The sequence below is a fragment of the Anopheles funestus genome, chromosome 2RL, assembly GCF_943734845.2.
Source record: "Anopheles funestus chromosome 2RL, idAnoFuneDA-416_04, whole genome shotgun sequence".
NCBI lineage: Eukaryota > Metazoa > Arthropoda > Insecta > Diptera > Culicidae > Anopheles > Anopheles funestus.
In genome coordinates this window covers 70,711,850-70,739,643 of record NC_064598.1, presented here as the reverse complement: position 1 = coordinate 70,739,643, position 27,794 = coordinate 70,711,850, and the positions used below count along the sequence as shown (strand labels likewise).

General features: G+C 41.8%; 1 protein-coding gene across 1 annotated transcript in view; it reads right to left on the bottom strand.

Moving 5' to 3' along the window:
* The window catches only part of LOC125762465 (mucin-5AC), a 130,269-nt gene that overhangs the window by 12,924 nt on the left and 89,551 nt on the right, over positions 1 to 27,794 (bottom strand). Inside the window, exons 2-6 of the mRNA XM_049424575.1 lie at positions 4,130 to 4,689; positions 3,860 to 4,065; positions 1,162 to 3,651; positions 279 to 451; positions 49 to 215 (exon numbers count right to left, since the gene is read on the bottom strand). Of these exons, the coding sequence (XP_049280532.1) occupies positions 49 to 215; positions 279 to 451; positions 1,162 to 3,651; positions 3,860 to 4,065; positions 4,130 to 4,689 (3,596 nt within the window). The remainder of the gene's footprint in view (positions 1 to 48; positions 216 to 278; positions 452 to 1,161; positions 3,652 to 3,859; positions 4,066 to 4,129; positions 4,690 to 27,794) is intronic.

Genomic DNA, 27,794 nt, shown 5'->3' with positions numbered 1-27,794 from the left:
CATTGGGAAATTCGGAATGCACAACTATAGAGCAAGGCTTAGAAATACCTGAGCCACTAGAGCATCGTCATAGTCTGCCTGGTAGGACGGTCTCTGGTAGGTAGTTCGTGGAGAAGTGACGTACGGATCTCGCTGAGAAGTGGGAGCCACGGTGGTGACCACTGTCGGACGGTAGGTAGACGAAACGACAGGTTTCTGGGGCTGTGGTTGATATTCTGAGAAGATAAATAGCGTAAGCTCGGTATGTCTAATGGACTTCCTGGAGATTGTGAACTTACCAACATCTCGGTACAATTCGACATCCTCGTCGTAAACGGCGTAGTACGAATCGTATGCAGATGGTTCGTAGTTGCTGGTGTTGTAGTAATTTCTGTTACTCTGCGTGAGCTGCGTCTTCTGCTGTTGTTCCGGCACATATCGGTTCTGTGGGGCTGGTGACGATGTTTCAACTCTGCAGGGTACGATGCGAAATGTAATTAGTACACAGTAAAACCATGCCAGTTTTGCGGACTGATGGTTTTGCACACGGGTAAACACACTGTTCAACCATCATTCCCTTGGCATCAATCAATCGTCGTCTTAACCAACCGGATTTGTCTGTGGAGCGCGCACACATAGCAAACGGAAGTAGTTTTCAAAATGTTCTGTCAAGTCTGGTTGAGTTGGCCTTTCTTAATGAACACTCGTGAAGATTTAAATGTTATATTTAAGTGTTTAAACGTTCGCACTACATTGTTTATAATTAAGTGCCTTGTTCGAGTTCGATGTTGAATATTTAAGAAATCCTATGTTGTAAAGTAAACTCATTTAATTTGTCTGTACAATACGTACGATAAATGACAAATCTAGCACATACCATGGGATTTAAGTTGAAAACTATAATTTTGTATATTGTTTGGTCAAATCAAATATATCAAACTGGTGTATTTTGATAAATAAAACATAAAGCTAATAATATATACAAAATGATAATAACACGTGACTATACAAGAGTATAAAATTAGAGTGCACAAAAGGGAAGCTGTTCCCTTTCTGATTAGACAAATATTTCCATCACACATAAACACAAACACACACACACCCAAACACAAGTGACCAACAGTAAACTGTTGGTGTCCTCTGCCCAGCTATAAAAGGACAGAAAACAATAGTGGACTGTACCTGTTCGGTAGGCGTTCATCGAGCTCCAATTGCGGTCGAATTTTGGTCGGTCTGGTCGGACTGGCATGTCGGCCGTTGGTCGTACTTGGTTCCGGTGTCTCGGTTGTGCGCCAGCGCTGCTGGCCACGATTCGGTCGGATCGTGTAGCGTTTGCGCGACGTCGTCTGGGTTGTCGGTGGTTCGGAAGTGGTGGTAGTGGTAGTGACCGGCGTTGTCGTAACAGTCACGGGTCTACGGGTCGGAGTCTTGGTCGTGATGCGGGTACGCACCGTGGTAGGATAGTAGCGTGGTGTGGTCGTCGTCACTGCAGGTCTAGCGGTAATGGTCGTGGTCGTAATACGGCCTCGATCGTTCGATACATTCTCTTCAAGGTGATTGTTCTGCACAACCGTTGGACGTAGCCGGTGTCGTATCGTGTAGGGTCTCAGGGTGGATTTGTTAAGGTACCGAGGTACGTCTCCTAGCGGCCTAATACCCTGGAAAACATCCTCCGGGAATTTGATGATCGGTGGAATGTCCGAGGTTGAGCTGGGAGCATAAGTTGTCACAGTCGGAGGACGCCAAGTAGTAGTTTCGTAGTTGTAGTAAAGATTACCCGACACCGAGCCCGGTGGCTTTGGAGTGGTAAGATTTTGCATTGGCCGTGGAGCCATTGTTTCCGTCATTGGAGTGTACTTCGATTTGTTGACCGGATACCGATACTGATACTCATCATCATCATCTTCATCGTCTTCGTAGTATTCATCTTCATCCTCTTCTTCGTCACCATAAGGACGTTTGCCATAAACTGGACGTCGATTTATATCCAACGTGTTCTTCACATACTTTTGTCCTCGCTGGTCTATATCGTCATCTTCTTCGTAGTAAAACTCTCCCGACTCTTGAGGTTTCGGAGCACCAGCTGGGCTCAGTGGAGATGATCCCACAGGATTGTAGAACACTTGTTGTGGACCGTATCCTTGGGACACTGGTTGAAGTTTGGTGTTGTTTGATACTGGCCGATAAACTACCTGACCAGATCCAATACGAATCGGGGACGGTTCCGCATTTGGTTTGACCTGTGCGATGTGAGAGCTCTTGATGGATTCGTAGAATTTGCTATACTCACTCGGGCTTACCGTCTTCGATACCTGAGGCTGATAGTATTTCGGTGTGGTTGACACAGCGATGGGCTGGAAGCCATTCGTCGATTTTGTGACAAATTGAGCCGCACTCGGTTTGGGTGTGGATGCTTCGTAAATGGCCCCGGAAGGTTTACCACCATATCCGCTATAGACCTGCGGTCGGGGAGCGTTAAGATAGACGTTTGGTTGATACAGCTCGAGACCCGTTCCCGGCACAATCTTTGGTGTGGTGACGGAAAATCTTAGTCCGTTCGATTGAATCGAATTTGAGATGCCTTCATACACTGGGGCAGGTGTACTGGGGCCGACCGATCCAACGTGAACCGGCTTCGATTTCGAGTGATTTGGTTTCACGACGAAACTCTCCTTCAGCGGATTTGCCGTTGGTTGGTTGTTAAAAAATCCACCGACGGAGCTGAAAGCAATGTAGGGCGTCTTTTGGGTCGGTTGTGCTACGTTCGAGATCTGCACATTGGATGGTTTCGATTGCTTTACCGATTTCGCATGATTGTTGACGGAAATTGGTGTAGAGGAGTAAGCGTTACCGAAGTGGAAGAAGGCAAAATTGTCCGGAATCGTTTCCTCATCACCATCGAGCGGTGATGCGGGTGTCGTGTACTTTTTGTTGTTGTGGCTATTGACAAATGCGGCCGCTGTAAACTGTGTTTGTCCGTAGCCGGATTGATGTGGCCGTTGCTGGTGCTGCTGTTGATTGGCCAGCAGCAAGGGAATGATTGTGTCCTGGGGTGTAATCTTGGCGATAGTTTTGTAGTTCTGCAATCCGGACGTTTTATGTGGTTGTAATTCTACCGGGCGGACATTGTATGTAGGCTGTTTACTCTTGCTGTAAGCTTCCAAATAGTCATTATAGGTTTGGGTCAGCTCCTTTTTGCTGTAAGTTTGCGGTTGAAAATATCGTGCACCCGGTTTAAAATATGTCGAAGCAGTAGGTAACACCGTGTACCCGAACGGATCGAAACTGCTGGGAGAATAATTATTTTGGCGAGAAAGCGATGTGTCCAATGATCGGTACTGCCAATTTCCCAACTGACGAAGCTGGCGTGCCGTTCGCTGACTTTCACCACCACTGGAAGGTGCCAAACTATCAGGTGAATTCTCCGGTGCGAGAACATCTTGCACTGAAGCTTCATCGGCGTTGGAACGTTTGGAAGGTTTTTTGTTCAATTCTTCATCGGTAGCAGCTACAGCCGTTGGATCTATCTGCGTCACCGGTAAGGTATGGGCAGTATCCGTTTCCGTATCAGTCTTTGTTTGAACGGTAGTGTCTCGCTTCTTGCGATCGTGTGCTTTCCGGTCTGTGGTATCGTCTAACGTTTGCAGTGACTCGTCGTCGTTCTTGTCCACTCTATTGTGTAAAGTTTGCGTGCGTGAATTGAGTGTATTGCACAAAACAGTGCACGTATGTAAATGTGCGTATAACGATTAATAGAGTGTTTCAGGAGGAAAGAAAGAATAAAGTTTAAAGTATTTGGTCGAACGCGGAGTGGATAAGAAATGTTGGCAATGGGCGTGAAGTATGAAGTTGATGCAAAACGGAAACCAAACACACTTACCTGAACGGCTGAGGTTGAGCACTGTACGCGAAGGAACCTACTTTAGCCTGAGTCGGAATAGCATTGACACTCTGTTGCTGCAGGATACCGTCACGATCGCGCTGCACTTGCGATACCGTGCTCGGTTGTCCGCGGTAGACACGCTGCTGACGATCCGATTCCTCTTCCTCTACTGGTGGAAGTGTTTCGTGAGCTTCGGCGTAAAGCTGTTTTTGGACAAATATTAGGTTAATTTTGCTAGCTCTATCGTTATTCGTAAGCAGAACATACCTGGGCAATGTTATCTTGGGGTGAGTTCTTCGGCTGTCCGCGAGTGGTAATCACGGGGTTCGGGTTGGCCGGTGGTGGTGGTGGAGGTGGCAGATTGTGAATCTGTTGAATGCGTGCCGGTGCCGATGGTTCAGCCGGACCTGAGGGTCCCGATGGTCCAGATGGTCCCGAAGGTCCCGAGGGTCCAGATGGGGCCGATGCAGCAGAAGATGAAAACCGTACTCTGCTTAGTACCTGTGGAACACGTGGCGTAACCGTACGGCTAGCCGGGCCCGACGGTGAACTGAGTGCGGGTAGATCACATCCTACGTTGCGTGGCCAATCGCAGGTCTGCAGCTCATGGCTGTACATCAAGCCACCGGTACAGCTTTCCAGCAGTGCGCCTCCAAACACGCACACGTAGTACTGTGAGCAATCGTTCGGATGTGGATAGTAACCGAACTCTTCCGGACACTCGAAATCAACGCTGGACGAGGTCGACTGTCGGGGATTGGAGCCAAGTGCCCGTCCCTGGGCAGCACTCGTACGGAACGAGCGTTTTGTCTGTGCGAATACATTATCTGTGGATGAGAGATTGAGATACAGGGAGAGATGAGTATTGGGTGAGTTGTACGGTAAGCGTAGGTAGCTGCTGCTGTCACTGTCAGGGTGAGAAGGTCATCAAAGTTGCCACACGGGTGGGAAACAAGTGCGATATATCCAGTAACAGCTGATCAGATACTCATGTTTTCCAGTCATGCGTGAATGGCAACTGTTCGCACGGAACCATCCAATACTGGTTATCCCCAAGTGTAGCATGATCATCTGTCAGCAGTTTCTTCGGCACACCGATCAATCGATCGTATCTTGCAACAGATTTCTTCCACACACACACACACACACACACGCACACTGAATCGATCCGATCAAATATCGGATAGCTACAAGGTTCCAAGGGTGGCTACGATGCTGTACACGTCCATTGCACCGCAGGGTGCAAATATGAATGGCCCGTATCTTCCACTCACTTCTCCGTCCAACCCGCAGCTGCCCATTAATCACCGACAACCGCACGAGGCGTTGGTGGAATTTATTGCCAAATTTATGGAGGGTGGTACAACTGGAGGCATCATCGATGCCGTTGCACTGACAGATCGCAATGGTGCGAAGATTTGTGCGAAGCGATAAAATGCTTATAAGCGGTTGTGATCATTATCGATTGTAGCCATTGCTGCCGTGTGCTTTTTTGCTGCAAACGTACGCCAGTGCGTAGTGTTTTGTCGACATGGACGCCGGGGGGCATTCTAGGCGTAGGTTTATAACGACAAGGCAGCCGGTCGGGTGGATAAACAGAAATCAAATCGATTTTATTGCCATTTTTATGGTCTATTCATTCGGCGAAAATGAGTCGAGTTTGAAACATTAGGTAGAAGGTTGTTGTATTTACAAAGAAACGAGCTAGTCCATTAACAAAGACTGTAGAATACTGCAGTGTAGCAACAAAGTGGGGAAGAACTTGCTCTAAATAAAGTTTCATTTCTTTTTGTGAATTAATTTTTGGGGGAACATAAATTCTAGGTCAAACATTTCATAAAAAACGGATATTACGATCGTTTTCGTAGCCATAGAAAGAAATCTTAAAGTTTAATAGCCGAAGAGAGGTTAGTCTCAAATATTAAACATTTCTTGCAAGAAAAATTTCAACTCGAAGCAATTAAATAACGCCAACTGTTTCGCGCTTCACGATCATTTGCAACCATATAGCAGCGAACTGTTGGAACATTCGGCCATTGGATCTTTTATACAGGCCCACGGCTTTTACTGTTGTCCGAATAATAAACATTGAAGGGTAAATAAATTCCACCCACTAGCCGTACCGCCCGCTAGAATGCAATAGAATCCAACGCATGTAACACAAACGATGCTTTGCGGTGCTGTCCATTAGCGTTGAGTGTTGTGTCATTTGAATAGATCCACGACCCATTGGACGATTCAGTCGGCAGCCTAGTCGGATGAGAATAGGTAGAATTTATATGTTCCCTCCACTTCCAAAAAGGAACAACACCGGGGTGGAAGACGGTGGTACGCACGGTGATCACGAACAATCATCCGGTGGCATTGATCCATGGGAGCGAGCTGGTGTCGGATGAAGACTTACAACTTAATTGAAATCATTAATTCCTCCTCGAAGATCTTCGTTCGGGGTCGTTGTTTTTGGTGCCCAGGGAGGATGGCACCGGGCTGAAGATACAACGTCGATAAAGGTGCAAGATGAACGGCATGCAAAATGATCCCGTGGATGAGCTGGTGCAAAGTTTACATTATGCACAAAGAGCGGCTCGATCGGTTGGGAAACAAACGTTACAAACGTGTCGTGAGTGATCATCCTCATCGGTGAATCCTGCAGATCCCGAGAGTTCAAGTTCAAAGACATGTAGCCAGATGGTCGGGGTGGGATTTGGAGTGGGAAGTGTAACTCCTATCCCTGACATTCAATAGCGTTTGCCGAAGCCGTAGGCCACGGGATAAATCTTCCACAACGGTTTTCGACGCCTACATTGCCAGTGTTGTTGTAGTGAATTGAAAAGCGCCGCCATAAGGTTTTTTGGTTTGGTTTAAGAGGAAAGGTATTTTCTCGTTCATGACCGCGAAAGTGCCTAGTGTGTGGGGTTTGCGTAGGTGCTTTGCAACGAGCCTTTAAAAAAAGAGGGAAGTGCTGTACGTTGTACGTTGGTGTGTAAATAAATTTGTCCCGCGGGAATAGACACGATTGTACGTTGCATTCGCCAGCCAACGATAAGCGAATTGGCGACGATTGCAATGTCATCCCGCTAGGCGAAACGCTTGTCACCGGTCGTAAAACATGACCGTTGCGATCGGTTACCGATCGTTTGACAGATGGTTTTCTGTGTGGTTCTTGGCCATGGAGCATTATGTTCTGTTTGTAGAGAGTTCTTACATTACATACGCGCTCCAGCAAGGGATTTATTGCTTTGTGAAAAATTAGCAAGCCACAAACCATCAACTGATCGCTGGAAGAACTCCAGGGTTTCAATGTTCAATTTACTATCCCGTTAGCTAGACCACTCCACGATGAGCTTATCATCATGGGTAGTCGAGACGCACGGTATCGGCTACCATTCCATTTTCGGTTTCACCCGTGTGAATGGCAAATTATCTTCGACGAGCGATCGGTTGTCCAACCTGGGCCCAGTAACGAGTGACAGGACAATCAGGCGACAGCAGAACCGTTCTTGGAGAACCGAACCATTCCCGGTGTTTTTGCTTCAGTCCAGTGAAAGGTAACCCCCTGGGTGGGTGGACTTCCTGGAGCAGTGACCCAAGTCAGTCGGTGAGTCAATGAAACCGATCAGTTTTTTTTTTAAATGGAATTAAGATTACATCCCAAACCAAACCCTGTTCGAACGTCGCTCAGGGTGCGCTCGCCGTTTAATCTGAGCGGAGATTCATTATGGCCGGACACGGGCTTGACAAACGGGCGGCTGTCACAACAGGTATCAAGATCGAACCGAGTACGAATGCCAATGACCTTGGACATTTGCAGAATTGTGCGTGTAGGCTTTCAATTGCTACCGCAAGACCACTTTAGGCCAGCTGGCTTTTTTTTCGTCTCGTGCGAATCTTGACATAGCACCGTCCTACGCAAAACGGGTGGACATTGCCATGTTACCGGCGTAATCGTCCCGAGTTTGATTGGGTTTTGAATAGGGGTAAGCTCGTTCGGGCAATTGTTTCTTTCGGTTTGGCTACAGCCTCGTTAAAGAATCGAACACCGATTTTGGAAGTGAGTTGGATGACCCCTTTTTCGCGTGAGATGGGCAAAGACTCGGTGGGATGACGGTTGACGGAAGTTGTGCAAACGATGTAAATGAACCGTTTATTGCAAGTAACGGACGATCTGTTTTGTGGTGGCGTCCGGTTACGGATTCTTCCGTTGCTAAACTGCACAGCAGTAAGCTGAAGAGGTGGCCATCGGGTGTCAGCTTACGATGGTGATGTTGCGTTTGACGGTCGCTGTGCGGGCTGCACGTGAAGGAGGACGATTTTAGCGCAATTCTGCTGCATGATTGAAATTTAGAAGCAATTCGCATGTTGCAGTCGAATCAAACGTGATGAGATTTTGGCTCATCGGGAAATTTAGAAGATTAGAAGGGCTTCGAGCCGATCGAGTTACGAACGGTACGGTATGGTCCTGAAGCCGGTGTGGTTAAAACGATTATGAGCTCTTGTAATGATGTCTTCATGGGTGCTGATGGATGGTGAACCAATGGCGCGTAAATGATGTAGGAAGATGCATTAAAGGTAATCAAGATTCTGATCGCTTTTTGTGTTAAACATTTAAGGTGAGATACAGCTCTAAACGAATTAGTTTAAAGCTTTTTTGTCCTTAAAGAAACATTTATTATCTACCTAACAACGGACACATACCGAAACGAGGAGTTTTAAATCGTTCACATTAATCTGCCGAGCAGCTCTTGCGTTCTGTGGTCATTTAAATTTCTCACCTAAGCGATTTAGATTTATAGCCCTTCCACTGTGAGTGTTCCGAAAACAGTGTACCCAATCAATCCACCCGCCATTCACTTTTGACATTTTCATTTAGCTTACCAAACCACCCGCAAGCTCCCACCAAGTGAGGGAAACTTTACCGTGCGGGTTAATTGTTTGTGCCCGAGAACGGACATAACCTGGGCAATGGAGAGTGTGTGACTCATGCAAGTGGCAACTTCATCGCCAGCGGTGGCAAGACATTACTGTCCTGTTTTGCCTCCCCCTATCCGGCTTAGTGTGGCTGTAATCCGCTCAACCGGAATCAATCCGCTGTCGGCAGTTCTGTGACGCGTTCACGTGGCTGCGATGGCTAATGAGGATTTGGTGTGCTCGGCGGACACGTACATAAGCATAAGACTACCGTGGCAGTTACGGTGTAAGAACCGGATCAAGCTGCGAATTATACAACACGGCGAGTTATTGCGAGTTACATGCCACCCGACCGAAAGGAAGGTTCGTCGCTTGCGGCGAGTCTTTCGTTCGGACGGGGTGCTTAGAATGTCCAACACTAGCGAGTTCGCCCTCGCAATCTATGAATAACGGAACCGGGGGCCATTGCGAGTGAGTGATCGATAGAAATGTGCGCAGTAATATGGTTTGTTTGTTCTGCTTTTTTGTTCGGGACGCGGGCAAACCGATGTGGGTTTTTCTTGTGATGTACGGAGTCGAATCGCAGATCGACAAAAATAAAACCAACGACGTGTGCCCAAGAACGTAAGCATGGGCGTTGGAGATCATGTCGTCGCAAGCCTGCGGGAACCGAACGATTGCTCAGTTCGTTCGTTTGAGCGTAATTTGTTGTTCCTCCGGGCGGCTGTTGTCTTCAGTTGGAAGCTCAATTGAACTGTTCAAGATATTTTTTTGTACAAAACTTTGCCGTGTGATCGTTACATGGTACCAAACGACGCGAACGGGGTCGATTTTAACTGCCAAACATAAACTGCATCCGGTGCTGCTGTGGTGCAAGATCATTGCTCCGAAAAACCCTGCGGGAAGCAACGCAACACGAAGGGTCCACATTTGGACAGGCTGGATGAAGCACGGTGTTTATTTTTTTTTTTACTTTTATTTCCAACTTAAACGCGGGTGGAATGGGTTGTACATTGATTTATTGACGCCTGTGCGGTGGAATATTCTGTGTTCGCTGCATTTACGCAATGGTGACAGCAGCACAGTGAAAAATAAAGATACTAACATGTATGGTCTCTTGAAAGGGACACTATCAAAGCACTCCCCTGCTATCAGCAAGGAGTTGACAATCTCGTCTATCAAACGCGCAAGACAAACCCTTTTCTACGTAAGCGTGAGAAAATAAAGCAAAGCGTGTGGCAGTCTGCGTGGTTGGCGCTAACGCCATCGGTTACGTCAGTGAGGGTCAGGTACGTGCCAACTTGCGTTTAATTGCTAACTGGATAGCAAAAGTGATGGAGAAAAAAAACACACTTACGCACGTTCACGAAGCTATGACACTAATGCTCTCGTTCACTCCAATTCTGTCACACTTAAGGTGGAGGTGGAATGCGTGAGGCGAAAAATGAGATTAATAAATGCATTAGAAAACATGAACGGTAGGCAGTAAGGCGGGCTAGGAATTGGAATGCCTCTTTAATACTACGATTGTGAGAGTAAGTTCAAGAGTGGAGGAAAGGAATTCATATAATCGAATTTAGACATGTGACGTTGTTTAAGGAAGGATTAGCATCGTGAATTTTCTTGACAAGTCTTGTGGATGGTAGCGTTCATTTTTCACTCCAAATCAATTACAAAAACGGTTAATGGAAACGGAACGCTCCTGCGGGTGGATAAACAAATATATTAAACCGATTTTTAGTTAAATAGGTTAGAATTTTTTATCTTCCTTTTGCTCTTGACTCTCAATGTCAAAATTTTAGGCATAAGAAACGATATTATATTTACGATGTGTCATTTATTACATGTTATAGAGAGGTTATTGGTTCAATATGATCGTTCATCAACTTATTGTCCAATTGTGTGATTGAAAAGCTTCCAAAAATGACATGTACTAAATGACAACCTACCTAATATCAACCCAGCAATTGCACAGCAGGAATGGCCGGGCGTATAGCGAAATTGTTCTAAAATACTCTTCCAATTTTAGCATCCTTTAAAACTGCTATACTTTAGGTTGAATGTTGAAATGGTTTCAATACATATTTTTTTTTTATCAACGTTTCAAAACAAATTTATAATTATGAAGTGAATAATTTTTAAAAAAACATAAAACATTTTTAAAATTTAACTTAATCTGAATTTGTAACGTTCTTGGAAAAATCAAAACTAGTTTGATTTTATATAATGTTATGCACCTAATAAAGGTATCATGCAAAAGCATCTACTTCCTGCACTGCTTCTATGCGCTGCTGTTAAATCTTTCCACGTCACGGTTGTTGGTTCTTTACCACTTCCAGGCCGCGTATGAAAATGGGCAGTTAAAACTATCCGTTTCCCTCACAGCCAAACAAATGCAACCGACTTGCAATTTTATCGACTCAATCAAAATTCAATTTTCGCTCTAGTATCAATTTCAACAACAAACAAAGCGTAACGTTGGAACTTCCCATCGTTTGAATCTATTTCCCAGAAGACCGTCGGCTTATGCGAATGTTTAACGATTTTGCCGATTTTCGTTTCACGGACGATTTAGTTTCGATTGTTGCCGTTTTGTGGCGTTATTTGCATTTTCCACCGCAAGCGTTGCGGACCATTGTATTCGAATGGTTTGAAGAAACACCGAAACGGTTTTGGTCACTTCCTTGCACGATTTAATAAATGCAAACGGAAGTGCTTCACACCTGCTGTTTGTGTTTTGGTTTTTGTGTTGGCCAGGCATTGGTAGATGGAAGTGGATGGAAAGTATTCACTTTTATGCATTAAATACACTTCAACGAGCTATTGTTGGAGCAAATGTTTGGATGGTGATTTGAAGGTCCAGTGCAAGGTTTATCCTTGTCCCGCGGGGGGCGTAAATTGGGCGGCGTTTCATCCGATGTTGAACTAAAGCTAGAACCACCTTCGCAACCGTGAGTTTAATTAGCCAAGGTTCACAATCTGCACATTTTCCATATCGTGCTCAGGGCCGAGAGAAATCGACCGGGCACACCCCGGTATGGTTTATTTTCTGAGCAACAAAATCGTGTTGGGTTCAAAATCTTGCCCATACGCTGCACAATACTGCAGCAAAGGTTCAAGAGATCTGCAAAGAAGAAAATTCTTCATGTCCATTCGGACATCGAGCTAGGCTGAAGCATATGGCTTTGGGTATGATTGTTGTAAACTCGGTCACAAAAAAAAACCGGGACCCGCGTTTGGACTTTCGGGGTCGATCGTGCGCTGCGCAGAATGCATCGAATGCAACTGCCGTTCGCTGTGGTTGCGAAATTTCGAACAATCATTGCAGCGAAATGTTGGGTGGGGCACTACTGATTGGTCGATTGGCGCCCCGAGTGGCCTGATCTCGATCCTTTAGCTCCCAGTGGCACGGTAAAGCCAAATCGTGTGTAGCAATAGGGCAAATTGAAAATATAACCGAGCAAGAAACCTCCAAATCATCTACGATTCTTGCAAACCGGCAAGTAACGGTGGACTGGGGACATGTAATTGATACGGGAATTCGAGCTGAAGGGCACCAGGGTAGGACGCGTGTTTGTTGGTAACGAATTCGTACTGCTGTGTAGCATAAAAACCAAGTTTGACATGCCCGAAGGTGAATGTTTATGAGTGCATTGTTCGGTGCACAAGACTCTGTTTGCACGGCGGTTAGCTTAAGAGATAGAACACGGTGCGATGGTTTTTAGATGGAGTTATTGTATTTACCTTGGTACAATTGCCGGGGGAAATGGAACATTGAGGATTTTTGTTTGGGTGCTTTGCGAGAAAACCTTGCCTTTTCTGCCCAACAAGCAAGCGGAAAGTGTCAAGGAAGTAGTTCCAAGTTAGGTTATCTCATCACCAGCTGTCGATTACTTGCGGAGCCGTGGACGTTTGGAGCATGGTCACCGGAAATGGCAAAGGTGCGTAGGAAGTGTTTTATAAACGGTAATCATGGCTGTGAAATATGGCCAACCGAATGGTTGATTTGTTCGTCGGTTTTGCATAATGTGTGTATTAGTTTTTTTTTATACCATAATATGTGTATTAGTTTTTATACACCACCTCTTACTAAAATATTGTGTGCATTAAAATCTTGTTTTAACAATACAGCGAGGTCGTTCTACATTAAATAATCTTGTTTCTAACTGAACATTCAAACAAGCCTACTCATGCTCAGCACTTTGATGTCTTTGTCATAAATTAATATACAAAATAAAGTTGAAATTTGAAGCATTAAATTCATTAAATAGTTAAACGAATTATTAAACGAGTTAAACGAGAAAAATCTTTATTTTATTTCCTATAGTTTCTTGTTTCATGGTACTTTTTTACCTTATTAATATCATTCATTGATTGAATAATTTTAAAAAATGGTACGTTGCTTGTTCGAGTAGTATTTATCACATTTTTTATTTGTTCTGTAATTAATCTAATCTGTAAATATCTGTTACGTTACCCTTACACTAGAAGACATTAAAACAAGGTAAAGTACAAAATAAAATAGTTATTGCATACTTTCAGGAGTATAAAATATGAGGTTCACCCGGCTACATGTTTGTTAAGCTTTGCAATATAATTAACTCAACAATAAAAAAGCGGTTTTTACTACAACACCTTTGTTATCCATCTCATAATCTCAACAACAACAAAAACTTCAAATTTATTTAAAAAAGGTTAATTTAAAATTGGAAAAACTACTTGCAATTCGTATCAATTCATATTTTTTAGTTGTTGCTACCTTGTGACCAATTTGTTATTTTATTGCTATAGCTTAATTTAAGTTTTGTATTGTGCTTGTTTTGTTTATATCCATGTTAACCTTTTATTTTGATTTATTTTATTTATTTCCGATGCTCTTTAACCCTTGATACATCTCAATTCAAACGTACCGAGCCATTTATAGAGCGAGCGCCGTGTGTAACTGTTGGCGTTGGAAAAATTAACCGTTGTTCGATCGGTCCATAAAACTATTTTACATATCTTAACTAAACCCCGGTCGACCCTGACAGTTTAATGCAACAATGTGGAAAAATAAAGCAAAGTGCAACGGTGCGGTTGGTCTGTCTGCTTTCAGTTTCCACCCTGTAACCGGTGCATATTGTTTTATCGCCGTGGATTAAATGTTGCCCCTATGTAAAGGTTCCCACCGATACGGTTTTATCCCGGTTGCGATCGAAACCGGACCATCAAATCCACCACTTGCCCCCATACATGATCGGGGAGTCATGTTGAAAGAATACTTTCCGTTTGCTTAAGTGTCTCAACTGTCGGTAGTAGAATGGTTTTTTTTACCTTAGAGAATGTAGATGAAGAGAGCGTGAACAACAACAAAAAATCCCATCCACCGCCCTCTGTGAGTAAACTAACCTATACGTACGCCCCACCGATCGCTTGGTACACACTGGCAGTCTCAAGGCTGACCAGTCGCTTTAGTCGCTTTAGTGTGGGGACGAGTTTGAATTTTCCCGTCTCGGTACCAGCCCCAGATGCGGTGATACAATTATCGCTCCACTTATATGGCGTTGGTTTGGCCGCCCGTTACTTTGGTACCCGGGCCGGTGAAATATTATTCCAACCTCCAAGCGACTTTGTTTCTGCAAGCGTTGATCGTGATATGGCCGGTAAATGGTATCTTGTAACAGTAGGCCCAGCCCGCATGCCCGCCTTGCGTCAACATGCATGTCGCATGATGCAGCAACGATTCTGAAAGGACCTTCGGCGAAACAAAAAAAAAATGCCAATGGAAGGACATGGGCGCGTGACTCATATGTCATTGTTGGGGCGTGTGATAAAATATCGAGCACATGTTGTTAACGAAAATGAGGTTATGTAAGGCATGGAGTACGGTGCCGGAAGGAAATGATCTACATAGAAATTGGGGTCGATTAAGTAGTTATCGTTGAACATGGCATTTCATGGCGCTTTTGGCGCGAAATTGTCGGGTATTATTAAGAATTGATTATTATTATTTTTTTGAAGGTTAATAAGTATTCATGAAAGGACTATATTGAGTGAAGCAGATATTTATGCAGACATTTTTTTATCTTATTACTATATTATGCCTGCTGATCGAGTCCTTCTTCAAAAGCATGAACATGAAGTCACATTTATAGGAAATATAATCAGAAAATTTTGGGCTACTTGTTACACTAGATGTAAAATGTTTGTTGTCGATCTAAAAGAAATCTTTCTTTAATCTTTGCCGGGTTGAATTTGAATTGAAATATTCACTTTAAACTCAGTTTTTCCGAAAAATGTTTATAAGAAAATAAGTTTAAGTTAAATAAATCGTTCAAGAAGAAACAAAGGCAGATCATAAATTAATTTATTAGTAATAGCTGATATCGATGAACGATAATTGACAAACATTTATATCGGAAACGTTTATCAACAATCTTTCCTCGGAACTGAAACATTATCTAGCAACAAATGCGCTTCTTAACAACGACTTACAAACGCTTTCATTTTCATTTATTATTCACCCTATCATTCACCCTTACCGACAACAACAAACATCAGGCTTGTGACCCAGATTTGAACCTATGAAGGAGGGTGGACGAAGAAGGCCCCCAATTCTGGAATCGTGCGACTAATGCTCGACTAATGCCGTCCAGCCGATCGGCACGTCACGAGCTGTGTATGTGGTTTTTTGTTTTATTCGCGCGCAACTATGATTGTTTGTTTTGTAGCAGCGAGTAACAACAAGCAGCCTAGTAGTTCTGTTTCAGTTTATGAGCCACGCGAGTGCGAAGTAAACGAGCATACAAAAGAAGAAAAATAACGTTAAACCAGCGCTATTTGGCGGGGGAGCCTTTTAAAAAATAGCTCTAGGAAGAAACGTGAAAACATAGAAACGAGGAGAAACAACTAACAGCAAACTGCAACTTAAACATGAATTGGTAAAGGTCTCACCACGGTCCCGCTTACAATAGGCTCTTTGTTCGGTCAGTTCTGCAGTGAACTGCTTTCTGTCTGTCTGTCTGTCTATCTGTCTTGCGTAGTGCAACAAAAAAAACTTCCCCTCATCATAAGGTGCAAACAACAATGCACCAGGCTGCAGTCGCAGGGCTTTTTGGGTGCGGGCAAGAAGAATTCATAAATGAAGAAATGCATTCCCATTGCAATGGATAGCAGTTGGAAACGAAGTTTTGAAGTTTGAAGGGTTGCACCGTTTCAAAACCGATACAGAAACCGAACCGAGGAGAGTCCACCCGGATCAGTGCCATCAATCCGTCCGTTGGAGTTTCTAATGTGTCTTGCACAAGCGGACGTGGCGATGGTGAGGGGCAAGCGACAGAGTTAGGTGTATTGTGTTTTGTTTTTTGGTGCAGGCCCGTTTTGATTGATTAAAATAGATACTCTAGCTCTAAATGGGAACGGTATGGAAAAAGGATTGGCATCTAGGGACCAGACGGCAAAACCATGTCTGTGACCGGCGAAAAATGTGATTATGCAATCGAGATGGGTAGGAAACGGGGAAATCGTTCTTCCTTAGCTGGCAAAAAAAGGATCTGATCTGAGGTCTTCGATCGCTCGCAGAGATGATCTTTTTATTTGCAAATCAAAGTCCTAAAGGATGGGCAAAAAGGTAAGGTACCACAGTACGACTACTGTTAGGCGATCGTTCCTCCGGATAAAGCCGGATAAGTTACATCACACCGTTCACCGTTTGTGAGTTTTGTTTACCATTCCATACAAGCTGCGTCGCGTAGGACGGTGTCCAGATAATTGCTTAATTAGTCAAACAAGCTCCCCAGTAACGATCGGCGATCCATTCTAGTGCAGTACACATAAGTCTTCTGTCCAAACGGATTGATGAGAAAGTAGCAGCGATCGGATTGAATGAACAACCACTCTGCTAGGACGGATAGCGTCCCAAAGGGAGTTTCGCTTAATGGGGAGCAGATTGAGATTGCGCGAGATTCCGACGCGTTTGGAGGTGAAATCCCGATCACGTCCATCGTGGTTCATGGCAAAAGCGAATTAACAGAGACGGAAGCTATAGTAATGCGTGATGGAAGCATTAGTAAAGCAGCTTTTTTTTGTAACTTATAGTACTTTCAACGAGTCTTAATGTTTTAATCATTTTTCTCTCATTTGAAAAAAAATAATAAAGTTAAGTTCTTTTTATTTATTTATAATTAATTATTACGGCTTCGGCCGTATTGTCAGCCTCTGAAGCTGAAGAAGTTAAGTTCTTTTTAGTTGGGTTCTTTTTTTAATTTAGTTAGGTTCTTTTTTAATTTAATTAACTCAACATTTAATTAATTAATTAATTAACTCAACAACAGGGCGGTCCGGTGGTGCATGTGATAAACGGCGCCAGTCCACACGGCCGGACCGGGTTCAAATCCCATCCGGACCGTTCCCCCGTAGCAAGGACTGACTATTCGGCTACGTGGTAAAATAAGTCTAGTAAGCCAGAAATGGCCGGCGTGACCTGTAAGGTCGTTAAGCCAAGAAGAAGAAGAAGAACTCAACATTTGAGTAACAATAGTTGAATCAACTAACGAGGTTATCATTTCTAATGAATATGACATAAGCATGGTTTTCTTCTTCATTATATATTTCAATTGACAATTTGACATTTGTTAAAATAACCCAAATAATTAGTTGCTAAAATCCCTTTAATTATAATAAAAACATAATTAAAGAAAATCGTGTGTTCTAAATACAATAATGTAGACAAAAAAAAGAAAATAACAATTAAATTCAAATTAACAAACATATAGCATAAAAAGAAGCATAAGTAAACCAATGAGTCAACGAGTCAATGAGAAAGACATTACAAAAACACAGACGTACGTCTAGGTTTTATTGACAGTTAAAACTGACAGTATAAAACGACTCTAGAACATATTTAGTGCAGTAAGTTATGTATGTAAAAATTAGATTGATAAGCAATTTTTTATTTTCACACTGTAATCCGCAAATCAAATGTTTACTTTCGATGGGTAAGTCACTGTATTTAATCAACGTCTATTTATCACAGTTAGTCTACACCTCCGTTTCGTTGTCCATAATTCTAAATCATTCCCAGCTTACGATTACGATTGCATGCAGGCGATCATTATTTTCCTATTATGGACACATCCATTACTGCTCCAAACGGGATGGACTTCTTTGCTTATGAAGTACCCGGACATGTACTGTACTGGGGGAACCGTACCGATACATTGTCGCATCTCTTAGCCAGTCTTGCAACTTCTGTCACCTACTATCAAGATTGCAGTATTGCTATCCCGACTCGATATCATCCGCAGAGCGGTTGGCGAATTCAGTGTTAATTAGAGAAACATTAAACGTGGTACCGTGAACGATCGTGGCCGTGTAACGAGCTGTGGAAAAGCCGAGCGAAGAAATCGAGCCATTCCGTTGCAAGTGCTTAGTTCGTTCTGGTCATAATTAAAAATTACAACTACCAGCCAGGGGGTCTTCGCCGAGGACACTGGGCACAAGAGAAAGAGCCTGCTACTGATTACATTCTTGGGCATCCCGTTTGGTAGGGCTGTAAGCTTACGGTGCGGTTTACAGATCGCACCTCACTTTATTAAAACATAACACGCGAGACATGATTTTGCGATTCCGGTGACTTTGCGAACCGGAGTTACCCCCAAGGACCTTGGGGTGTTGGTGGTGGAGCGAGCAAAATTTATAGGGTGCCTTTTTGCGTGGAATGCGTGGAATGAAGCGATTGAGCTTGACACGAATTTGCCAGGGCAAAGTGAAGAGTGGTACCGTAAACTAAGCAGATCTATGCTATGCATGTCGAAAGATTGCCGCACTCGAACGTGACACGACTTAATCAGAGTTGCTAAGCAGCGTCGTTGTTGATGTTTGGAAGTTTGTTTTAGAAATATGGTTCGATTAAAATGTCACCGGTTACATTCAGCATGCGGGCAATTAATCTCTATACGATGTTGACTATTGCATCATAATGCTAGAATTTACTCTTGAACATTTTGATTAGTTTTCTAGTTTTGTTTCGGTCTCTGAATAATCGATTTTAGAACAGAATGAAGGAGAAATTGCTCAAGCTTTCTGAGTACCCCAAGATATATTTTTTCTTCGGATTGAAAAATACACAGATATTGTACTTTGGATAAGAAAAACCAACACACAACTGCATATGACATAGGTAAAATAATAAACAAATGAACATGATATAATTTTTCTTCCAAAGATAATGATCTCACTTTTGTGATTCTATTGAAGTAACATTACTCTGCATATTACAACACACGGCAAATGCTCTCACCATACCACTTGATCAACGGATAAGCAAGGAAAAGAGATAAAGGTAACCGCAACAAGACGGAACGGACGGCGGCATTCGGTGTGTCCCCTCCGTTTTGGTTGAAACAGTTCGTGAATTGTTTCAACCGCTCTAGCAGTGCGCAATTTCTACGAAACAGTGCCCGGTACGGGGGTGAAATCATCCAGACCGTCATTTGAATAAGATACGCGATCGCGTGCAGTTGCGCAATTTTGTCACTCGTTTCACTTCAATCTCGAGCACAGGTAGCCATTGATCTTGCCAACTTTTTGTGGGGTTAGTGGGAGTAGACGAAAATGGAATGGGAACGACGGGGAAGGGGACGGAGTGAATTAAAACCCCCCAAAAAGAGCTTCCCAACAAACTCGCAACTTCAATGAGTTCGAAACGAAAAATCAGGGCAAGCAGGAAGCAAATAAGGTAGAAAACAGTGCAGTGCACAAATGTTTCATTTAACCTCATTTCCATTTCCCTCTGGTTGGAGGTAACCACATGGTTACGGTTACGTTTGTAAAATTTGCATAACTTGATCGGTTTTCACACCCGCGACAAGGACGGCCGTTTGGGTACGGGTGCACATGGTCAAGCACATTGATCAGGTGTTTCGGCAACCGTTTAAATAGACTTTTTTGAGGGAGGGAGAATTCAGATGCATTCGTCGATGCAATTTTGAATGCGCATCGGGTGCACTATTGGGTGCGTTTTTTTATCAGCGGTTGTTCGAAAGCGGAAGCATTATTTAAAATTCAAGCAAAACATTATTGCACAGTAACTTCGCTGAACTGTAAGCGATGCACGTGTTCGATAGTGAGAAAGAAAGTGAAGCTTTCATTGACACACCCAAGGGTGGGTGATATTGTTTATATCACTATGAGTTTGAATATCATTTCTTTAAATGGTGATATTTTGAATGAATTCCACAAGGTGGAAGTATTATGAATCTTTATGTTTATATTTAGTATCAAGAAGTTTTATAAGGTTAAACGTTGTTTTGACAGTTCCATGGTTTGGCGGAGGAGTTCACTAACAAAGAAAATCTTAAATGAAGAGCTTCTTGTTGGTCACACACCGATTATTTTAGATATAAATAAATTATGAACGCTCGACACCACTTAACACTAGAACCGCCGAACTTTTCAACCTTACTAGAACCGCCATATGGGACAATTTTGTCCCATACGTTATGTATACACATTTAGACATGTTTATTATTACCTAGGGGTTTTGGTGGTTAAATAATTAATAGGCATCACAATTAGGAATAACAAAGCTTTATTAACAACTTAATCAATAATAAAAAATATTCAAAACAAAGCGACCAAGCAAACCGGCAAGTCGAAGTGCTTATATAGCATATGCTTATTGATGACAGCGAAAAATTAAGCCCGTAGTAAACAAAAGTAAAAGCACGTATGTAGTTGAATACTTTCGCGCACTTTTACTGTTCTATTCTTATTGACATCCCTTGACATCCTATTGACGACACATCCGGCACTCGTTGGCAGCAGAGATACCAGGCCTCACAACGTATTTTGCCTATGGGACAAAAATGACCCATATGGCGGTTCTAGGTTGGAAATGATTTTTTTAAAGTACCATATGGAATACAAAATTTTTTATAAGCGCATTCAAAAGATAGTTTAAAATAAATAAAAGTCAAAAAAATTCAAAGGATTATCACGACGGCAAGCGGAATAACACACCTTTTTCGAGTGCGATGGGACAAAAAAGTCCCATCGGCGGTTCTAGTGTTAAAAGATAGATGAGGTTTAGTAGGAAAGTTACCATCCAACACATTGACTAAAAATGTTTCAAGTTAAAGGGATTTGGCACAGTTATTACTTTGAAATTTCTCGTTGTAAAATGCAAACCAGATAAAGCAAAGTTTCCATGTGAAATTTATATGAAAAAAAAATTCACTTTGCTTTCATCACGAAGAAAGTAAGCTCACTTCAACAATATTTATGTTTTATGCATTTTAGTGTATAATACATCTTCTATGCTATTTGACCAGTCTAATATTTTGAGGTCAACAAGTGATTAGCATGATTAAAAGCTCCATATGATCAAATTTTTGAACTTGTTTACACTGAATTTTACAATCAAATGATGGCCTGGGATGACGTATGTAAAAGATAATCACTGTTTTAAAAATTCACCTATTTATAAAAACTTGCGATATGATCTTATATTCAATAATCCTCTAGTTTTCACTTCACGATAAAAATTAGCCAGCAAATTATTCAGTACATTATAAACCACTTTCACAGTTGCTATTATTTGTCAGTCAGTGATTTTAATGTGATAAAGACGAAATCAGAGCACAGAAGGGTTTTCAAAATTCAAACTATTGAAGATTTGGTTTGATTAAAACTGTCCCTAAGTTGACAAACCACTTGTTTGTAACCTCTGCTTTAATCACTATGCGCTCTAAATATGCCTAAAATTGAAGCGGAAAATGAGATTTAAAAGATTGCTGAAAGTGTGTGAAAGCGCCTCACAGGAAGATTGAATTATGAAAATAATATAAATAACTCTCATTGTGTTATCATTAGCTTCAATCACCGAAGATAAAACCAAATGGCAGAAAATGTTTTGAAGCTTTCTTATCTCGTTAAGATGAAGCTGTTGTACGCGCATCATTTTTAATTTATTTTTACGTGTTCTCTTTTGGAAGGGTTGGTAACTGGTCTTTTCTTACCTCACACACCACCAACATTTCCCTGGACAGCTTAAGGTCAGTGCTACTTACACGCGTAATTAATATCCCAGTGTTGCGCGTACTGTCGTCGCGTACACATACAACACTTCCCAAATAACGCTTCCCCAGCTTACTTCACAGGCAGTGCCGCGATGAAGATGAGCTTGACAGCAAGCTGTCGGGCAAAATTAATGGTCAGTTTGGCCCAAAATCAACCCCCCGCCCCTGTCGAGAGGGTTTCGAGCGTTGGCTATGACTTCCTTTCCCGCAAACGTTCGCCTCTCTTCGTGGCTTAGCTTGACGTTTTCATTTCGGCTTACTTTTGCATACATAATGGCAGCAAGATGCGCGCCCTTTTAGGCGCAATGAATCGTGTGAAAAGAGGGATCGCTTGCTGGCGCGTGAATTTCGGGCTCGGTTGGCACGTGTTGCGATTAATGGCGATCATCAGCGGTCATAAATTAAGGTCACGTTAAGAAGGGAAAACAAGTGGGCTGGGATCGGTAGAAGCAAATGGATGTGTAAATTTTATGCATGGCTACAGGTTTTTTTTTTGAACACTGGGTTGATTTCGTAGCAAAGTGATGGCATGTTTAACATCTGGTGTGAACATCTTTCGGTGTCGGATGCGGTGTCTTCCGACGTGGCTATTAATGTCTTCCTGCTAATTGCTGAATTTAAACACTTCCGGGATGGAGTAACGTACCTGAAACATAAAGAAAAAAAAGAACATTAGTTAAGGGGCCTTGCTTACATCGTGTTTATATTCTATCACCTTGGTAAACCTAATCATATAGTTGTCCTTCAGTTGTTTTAAAAAGCCGAAGGCGGTTACTTAAATCAAACTTGCGTTGGTACATTTTTTTTCAAGTTATGCTCCTATCAATCGATCTTGTAATTATGGGTTGGAGTCAAATTTTAATTTCATTCAACACTATCGCCAGTTCAGCACACATTCCGAACCGATTTGCTGTGGGCCAAAGTAAATTGGTTGACAAGATCAGCAGCACCGAGAGCGTGATGGTTTAGTTTCATGCCCCCACCATGGTTGATGGTTGATAGGAGAATGTAATCAAGAAAACTTTAATTAAACCACTGGGCTGGTAGCAAACACAAACTAGCGAACAAATCAGTTTCGTTCAAGAAACATCGAGATATTGTGCTTACGGTGATAACGGGGGGCACCATTAATTAGACTCTTGGTAAAGTGTACAAAAGACTGTAAGCGACGAACCCTTGCCATTAGAATGATAAAATCTGATTGTAAATGGTTGTAAACTAGTGTATTTCAAATCATATATTTTTGGAATGTCCTTCATAAATCATGCTACTAAACGTATAAATACTATTATATCATATCGATAACCTAAGGGTTTAGTTTATACTTTTTAGTTAAGAAATGTGAAACAAAATCAAACATTGTTGCAATTCACCTCTCGAGCTTAAAATTTCGTGATCCAACCCAAGATTATCGTGATGCAGGTATGCTCGCTTGAGGTTAATTTTAAACTGACACACAAACGAAAAAAAAACCCGCTTAGATGACGAAATGCAAAATATAAAAGTAAATTCATTCAAGACGTACGATGTGACAGTGACAGCAAGAAAAGTTGGAAGTAGGAAAAAGGTGGCGAAAATCCCTCGTTGTTCGAGGCAACCGCTGTCAGACCCGGAGCGAAACTATGTCAGAGTGTACTAAATATGCAAATTAGCACAAAACACCTATGCTTCGGCCACACCATGCTCCGTTGTGCTCGGTACACCCAGTGTAACGTTTAGAGAGAGAAAAGAAAAAAAACCGAAACTTTGTGCACTAATCGTGTAAACATGTCACATGTCACGTGGTCGACCTTCGAGAGTATCGCGTACCCTGGCGAAGGTACCTCGAATTCCGGCCACTCGCGCCACATTTCTTTGTCTGTGCGAATTGGTTTTTTTAAGAGTTAGACAACAAAAAAACAGAGTACCAAAACGCCCTCGTCAAACTTGTCTGTCACAAATGTGTCACCGAGATGAAGCTAAAAAACTGAATGATGTTGAATAATTATCGTATTTTCTTTTTTATTCCACATCAACTTTTCCTCATGATCGTGATTGATAGCAGTTTCATTCGTACGCACACTCATATACTGCAACATAAAAAATGTATATGTACAAAAATGGTGTGCGTTCCAGTCATCGATATGACGAAAGCTAATAATTTATAAAATCACTTTTACTTAATCGAATATTCATGACCAACACGAGACACGAGGGAAGGCTTGATCGTCAATGTGTGGTGTTTTTTTTGTGCCGTTAGTGTGATCGAAAGTCCAATGCAGAGGAGCTTTCGGAAGCATGTTTGCGCACGCGTTTATGCCGTACTACATTACCGGTATTAGTACTAGTGTGTGGTTTAAATGTTAACAGATTTATCAGACAATTAAAAGGATATAAAATTGTTGATAAATTCAGTTTGTTCAAAATGTGTTTTGCTCTCTACGAGTGATACGTTAAGTTAATTTCTTTAAAAAACTAAAAGTCTTCTATTTTTTCAAAATTTTAAAAAATTGCATAAAGAAAATCAAAACAAAATACCCCCTTCCAGCTTTAAGCTCTTGATACAACCAGACACAGTTGGGAATAAATTATCGACCATGCTTAACCGAGACATGAATGACATGCGTACACTTGCAGCTAGTGCAGTTGCAAGGGTGATATATTTTATGCGCTGGCCTGTGTATGCTAAGCGTGCTGGTAAGACACCGTTGTGCATGTTGAGAGGGAGAGACGTGTACCGACGATATCGAGACCAAGAGCAAAGAAGTGGAAGGTTGTTACATCGTTTCGTTGGCGTTGACGCTGTTAAATTTTGCACGTGTGTGCGTTTTTTTTTCGGAAGTGATTTATAGCATGCTATTGGAATAGCGCTAAGCGATTTTTTATATTGGAGAAAGGTGTCTGCCGGTCTGAAGGAGTAAAGATGGATTAAAATAATTTGAAATAAAAAAAAAAACATTTTAAAAAATTAGGCTCTTTTACACATTGACACTTAACCAAATTCTAAAATAAAATAATATTGAATAAACAATAGTCGAATATTCAGTCAATGACATAACTTGGGATGATTTAAAACCGCAGTGTTTAGTATAAACCACTTAACGTTCTTGATAAATTCACGTTTTTACACTTGTCGTAAGAAAGAGTGGGAGGCAGCAGCACTTCCATGCCACTTCCAAGAAGAATTCCTGAAGAATCGATTGCAGAAACCGATCATGTTTAGTTGGTTTTGAAATTAGCATATAATGCTAGCGAACGCCGGTGTAACACGCGCCGTCTTCAGCTGCACTCGTCCTGCTAGTGGTGGCCTACTGTCGGTTCGATTGCGGTTGCATAGTAATCTGAGGCAGCCCTTGACAACCTTGACAGCAAAGTGTTCAATTGTCATGGAGAAGCAAAGGAAAACTGAAGTGGTAAAAAAGAATCCGACCACCAACGGACGGAAACGAGGAACCACATTTAAAGTCTACCTTGGAATGGCAAAATGGTAACGCAAGTAGTTTTTACCTACATTTTTCTTGTTCGTATTTTGCATGTTTTTTGTGCTTTTTTTGTTTTGGTCTAGCTGTCGGTAATTAATTGAATAATGCAGACATTGGTTGCGGTCTATTTACAGCATTTTTGCACCAGTTATGCACGGTTACGGATGGTTACCGGTGCATTGTTTGAATAATGCCGGCTAATCGAATTTATCTCAAGTGCGTGTTGTAAGGAGAAATCTATGTCCACCCTTAACAGGGGTATTTTTTTAATTTTTAAAGTGAAAAATTATCACATGTACTGGAATGGAAGTGTTTACATAAGATAATAAATATGATAGTTCTAAAATTCTGAACTTTTAATGCATGGGCGAGACATACGATCGATAGTGTCAGTAAATAGCACGAAAAATAATTTGTTGATTTTTCCTTTCGTAAATTTTCCCAATTTGATAGTCCGGTAAAAACCTCCAGAAAGGATTCTTCGACAACAAGAGAACATCCACGGAGGAAGTAACACCAATTTCTATCCTCTAGTCATCATCCTAGTGTACTTTTTTTGAATGTTTAATTTATAATGATTCAGTGTCGTTTATTATTGGTTATTGGATAGTAAGAGCATATCCGATGAAGGTAAAATAATCCTTCATCTTTTTCAATCCATGCGACCAATAGTAAAGGATCTCGAATTACTATTATTGATAACATGCTGTTAAGAAACCACTATATGAATCACTAAGCTGGTAAATGGTAGTTAATATTACCTCTTAATAGGGTGCCCTCTTCTCAATTCAAAGGATGAAACTGGCTGTTTTTTTGCAAGGCTGTCTAATTTTTTAGCAAGGCTGACTATCCATGAGCATGACAAAACCTGTTGACATTCATATCTTTATTTTCTGTGACAGAATAGGGGGTGGGTGGACGTGCATAATAGAAGCGCGAGTAATGCTTCCAGCGTTACGTTTTGTTACAATAGGGTGAGAGAGGATCAAAAATTCACAATTTTTGCGTTATGTAATAAACGATTCATTCCTTAGACGAGTTTTCACAAACCCAAAAAAAAATATCTAAAAGTAATTAATAAAGTAATTAAGTTAAGTAAATATCTAAAAGTAGCACTAAAATATAGTGCTTCTCGAGCCAGAGCCTGAAACTACTAAATTGTGACGTATTGATCGATTTATAATTTTCAACAAATTAAAGTTTAAAAGTTTTTGTTTATAAACAAAAACAAATCAATTAAAATTTTGAAAAAATTAAAGATAATCAAACACTCAATTTTGTAAAGAGCTTTCTATACAAAAAAAAATCAGATCAAAAGGTGTATTTGTTCATTAAACATTCCTGATTTGATAAAAATCAATCGGTAACGAAATAAATTTGGGGACATTACTTAGTGATTCCTATTTTCGTTTGGTGTCAACTTTTTAGCAGTTGATTGATTTGTTTTCTAACAAGTTACTTGTATTAAAAACAAATTTAAATATTTTCACTTACATATGTTACAGTTGATGGTTCAGCGGGATGTTTATTTGCTTCTAAAGTTAGCTTTTACAAATACAAAAGATCCATAAAATTCTCTTCTTTATTGCTGTTACGAACCGTTCGAGCACAAACACGCGTTAAACGGCCAAAATAGCACAAGATCAGTTAACATATCTGAACGCTTTCATTGCTAAATCTAATCATTAATTGGTTCTTTATCGTGCAGACGAAAAGCAAGTGTGGAAAGCTGTTCATGCAAACGGTTTTGTTGTTCCGTCGTTCATATTAACGGCATGACGATTGGCGTCACGATCGTTGTCTGGAAACCGACCATCGCATGCTTCTTGTATTGAATCGGCACGATTACCGGACCAGACCTGCCAGACATTTTCCTCGCGGACGATCGTTTGTTGGTTACGATTGGTTGGTTGATCGATCGATCGATCGATCGAGTCAGGTCTGTAGCGACTGCATTCCGAAAACCAGAATGACAACCATTAATACTGCAGCTTCACGCGTGGCCTCCGTACCGACCGATTAGTGTTTTGATAAGACGAGGAAAAAAATCCACCCCGTTCGGACATGGCCGGACAAAATGGCCAAAACAGGCGACAGTACAGTTCGCCCTTTATGGAGGGGGAGGGAGGGTTTTTTTTTCTTTGCCTTTTATTCCACCATAATTCGCCCGTTCCACTCCGTGTCGTAAAGTGCGGGCCCTACCGAGACCGTGGGTCGATTTAATTTGTTTATCTCTAATTAGCGGCCGTTTTGTTGTACGACTAACGGCAGTATCGGACAGGGTGTACTTTGCGGTATTTGAGGTATTTAAGGAAAATGAAAGTTGTCTTGAACATTGAAGGTTTTCCCGGACGCATCTAGCTGGTCTACTGGTTTGAGAAAAGCAAGAGCAGGACCAGAGTGTTGGGAAAGGTTATCAAATGTTTTTTTTTTCATTTCGCTCTAAAGTAGTTTCATTAGAATGAAGTAACACAACATATGGTGTTAAACTGTACAGCGTCATTT